The 2,717-nt window shown below is 37.6% G+C and overlaps 1 protein-coding gene across 1 annotated transcript; it reads right to left on the bottom strand.

The window, feature by feature from the left end:
* Positions 1 to 1,234: 1,234 nt before the first annotated feature.
* LOC113352676 (F-box/kelch-repeat protein At3g23880-like) lies at positions 1,235 to 2,419 on the bottom strand. The gene has a single exon (XM_026596473.1). The coding sequence runs from the start codon at positions 2,417 to 2,419 to the stop codon at positions 1,235 to 1,237; it is 1,185 nt and encodes a 394-aa protein (XP_026452258.1).
* Positions 2,420 to 2,717: the final 298 nt, after the last annotated feature.

The raw sequence follows: 2,717 nt of genomic DNA, 5'->3' as shown, positions 1-2,717 counted from the left end.
CGAAGTTGCAGTCTCATAGTAGTTATCTTATGGCCAGTTTTCGATCTCGGAACAAGTTCACTTCTCGAACTTGACGAATTCGTGCGTGTTTGGGGTTTATGATTACATTCTCATGGATTCTTATCCTTAAACTTCTAAGGATCCATCGTTCATGCGAAGTTGCAGTCTCGTAGTAGTTATCTCATGGCCAGTTTTCGATCTCGGAACAAGTTCACTTCTCGAACTTGACAAATTCGTGCGTGTTTAGGGTTTATGAGAATATTCTCATGGAATCTTACCCGTAAACTGCAAAATATCAATCGTTCATGCAAAAAGTTGCAGTCTCATAGTAGTTATCTCATGGCCAGTTTTCGATCTCGGAACAAGTTCATTTCTCGAAGTTGACGAATTCGTGCGTGTTTATGGTTTATGAGAATATTCTCATGGAATCAGACCCATAAACTGCTAAAGATCCATCGTTCATGCGAAGTTGCAGTCTCGTACTAGTTATCTCATGGCCAGTTTTCGATCTCGGAACAAGTTCACTTCTCGAACTTGACGAATTCGTGCGTGTTTAGGGTTTATGAGAATATTCTCATGGAATCTTACCCGTAAACTGCTAAAGATCCATCATTCTCGGGAAGTTGCAGTCTCGTAGTAGTTATCTCATGGCCAGTTTTCGATCTCGTAACAAGTTCTCGAACTTGACGAATTCGTGCGTGTTTAGGGTTTATGAGAATATTCTCATGGAATCTTACCCGTACTATTGGGGGTTTATGATTATGGTTTGATTTTTTTTAGCCGAGTTAGGGTTATTACCGAACCGATTCATATGTAAATCGGCTTAGAGTCGATTATGCTAAGAAGAAAGAACAAATTAGAATCCCTCGTGCTACAGGAGAAGGTATCACTTTACACAATCTTGCTTCCATATATGTACTTACTAGATTCCAATGAATAAGACCAAAACAAGTTACTAACATATGTACCACATCCTTCAATTGCAACTAGATCAAGTAGGCAACAAATTAAATAATAAACAAAAAACTGCCATAAAATTGAGACTGGTGACACAAAAACAGACTAGTAAGCTTCATGTAATACTCATTAAGATAATGGAAAAAGCGTTTATGCAATCTCAATTTAAAACCCATATAAACATATACAATGACATGAATATTACTTTAAAGGCTTAGTGAAGATTACCAGTTAATAAGTATATCCAGGGATCACAGCTTGTCAGCAAATGATAGATTTATGAATCTTGAATCTCAACTAGTACTAGTAGTAGTAGTGTAGCCATTACTTTTATATATTCTTCTCCTAATTCTTTCAATGATATTAAGGTGTTCTTGTGAGGGAATATTTGAGAAATTCCACTAAATTCCCGAAGCTCTTTCGAGGTTGAAGCTATTGCGTCGTAAATACCGAGAGAGCTATGATTGAAACATAAAACACCACCACTCTTGGTTAAGGCCAATGGTTTTTTACTATCAGGAAGACTATACTCTTTACTCCAACCCAACAGCTCGTGCTTCGCCTGCTGTTTCATGTCACGTTGATCGTTCTTCTCTTTCAGCAGCCATATGTCAGAGATTTCACTATAATGATATCTGATAGAATAATATAAAACACCATCCAACTCCCCAATAGTACAATCATACCAAATATTTTCTAGAAAAGGAGGTGATGAAATATGTTCATGAAACTTCTCCTCAGTCATATCAAAATCCACAACTCCGCTTCTTTCAGTTCTTCTCCAATGCAGGGCTCCATTCACAAATTCACCAACTCCGTTATAAACTTTGGCAAATTTAGTGTCAAACCTCCCAACTGTACTCCACCCATTGCCACTGCCAAGAGTATACACATCGACCTCAAAAATCTCCAGGTCTATCCTTAATTTATACATTTCAACAAATTTATAATCATTGGTCGAAGGGAGGTAACCAAATCCGCTTGAACAATGGATAATCTTGGGAGCATCATCATTACAATTTCTCATAATGCTTGGAAGCGTCACATATTTTTTAGTGACAGGGTTAAAAATACAAGCAGTACAATCTTGGTGTCCATATAGACATACTAAACCATTAAACGAGCCTAGAACCTCATAGTAAACAGGAAAAGATGTAAATGGAGGGGTTAAATCGAATCTTCTGATACTGTGAGTAGGTGGTTTCTCATCATGACTACTCTCATTATATTCAAAATAATGAAATTTTTTATTCCTATCCATAACAAGAAAACTTAACTTACCTTCAGATTCATTGGAGTGGTTAAGAATATGAGTTAGATGCAATTTAGAGATCGATGGATGATATGAAACAAGATTTCTCCATTTTCTGCACACTAATTTGCAGTCTAGAATCGATTCAGCCGGTAGACGTGTTATAATGTCTAGTGCAATGTCTGCTGGGAGATCCTTGAAATTCCCCATTAAACGAAGACTAAGAGGGAAGAGGGTGATTTTCAGAGCAAGCGAAGAAGAAATGTAGTAGCAGCAGTAAATCTTAGGGTTTCATAGATTTGGGAATATTGGTTCGGTTGTTGGGAGAGTGAAGTTAAAGACCCAATTTCTTACTAATTCCACCCAACAAATTTGGGGTTTTTTGGTATCTGCCGAGGGCCAGAGGCAAGTGACTAGGGTTCCTACCCTTGTGGTGGATGTGAAACAAGTCAAATGTAGTAATGGATATTTATTACTAATTCCACCCACTAGAGCGCCTTCTACTTCT

Source organism: Papaver somniferum, chromosome 2 (assembly GCF_003573695.1).
Source record: "Papaver somniferum cultivar HN1 chromosome 2, ASM357369v1, whole genome shotgun sequence".
In the NCBI taxonomy this organism is placed as follows: Eukaryota; Viridiplantae; Streptophyta; class Magnoliopsida; order Ranunculales; family Papaveraceae; genus Papaver; species Papaver somniferum.
This window is presented reverse-complemented; position numbering and strand designations above follow the sequence as displayed.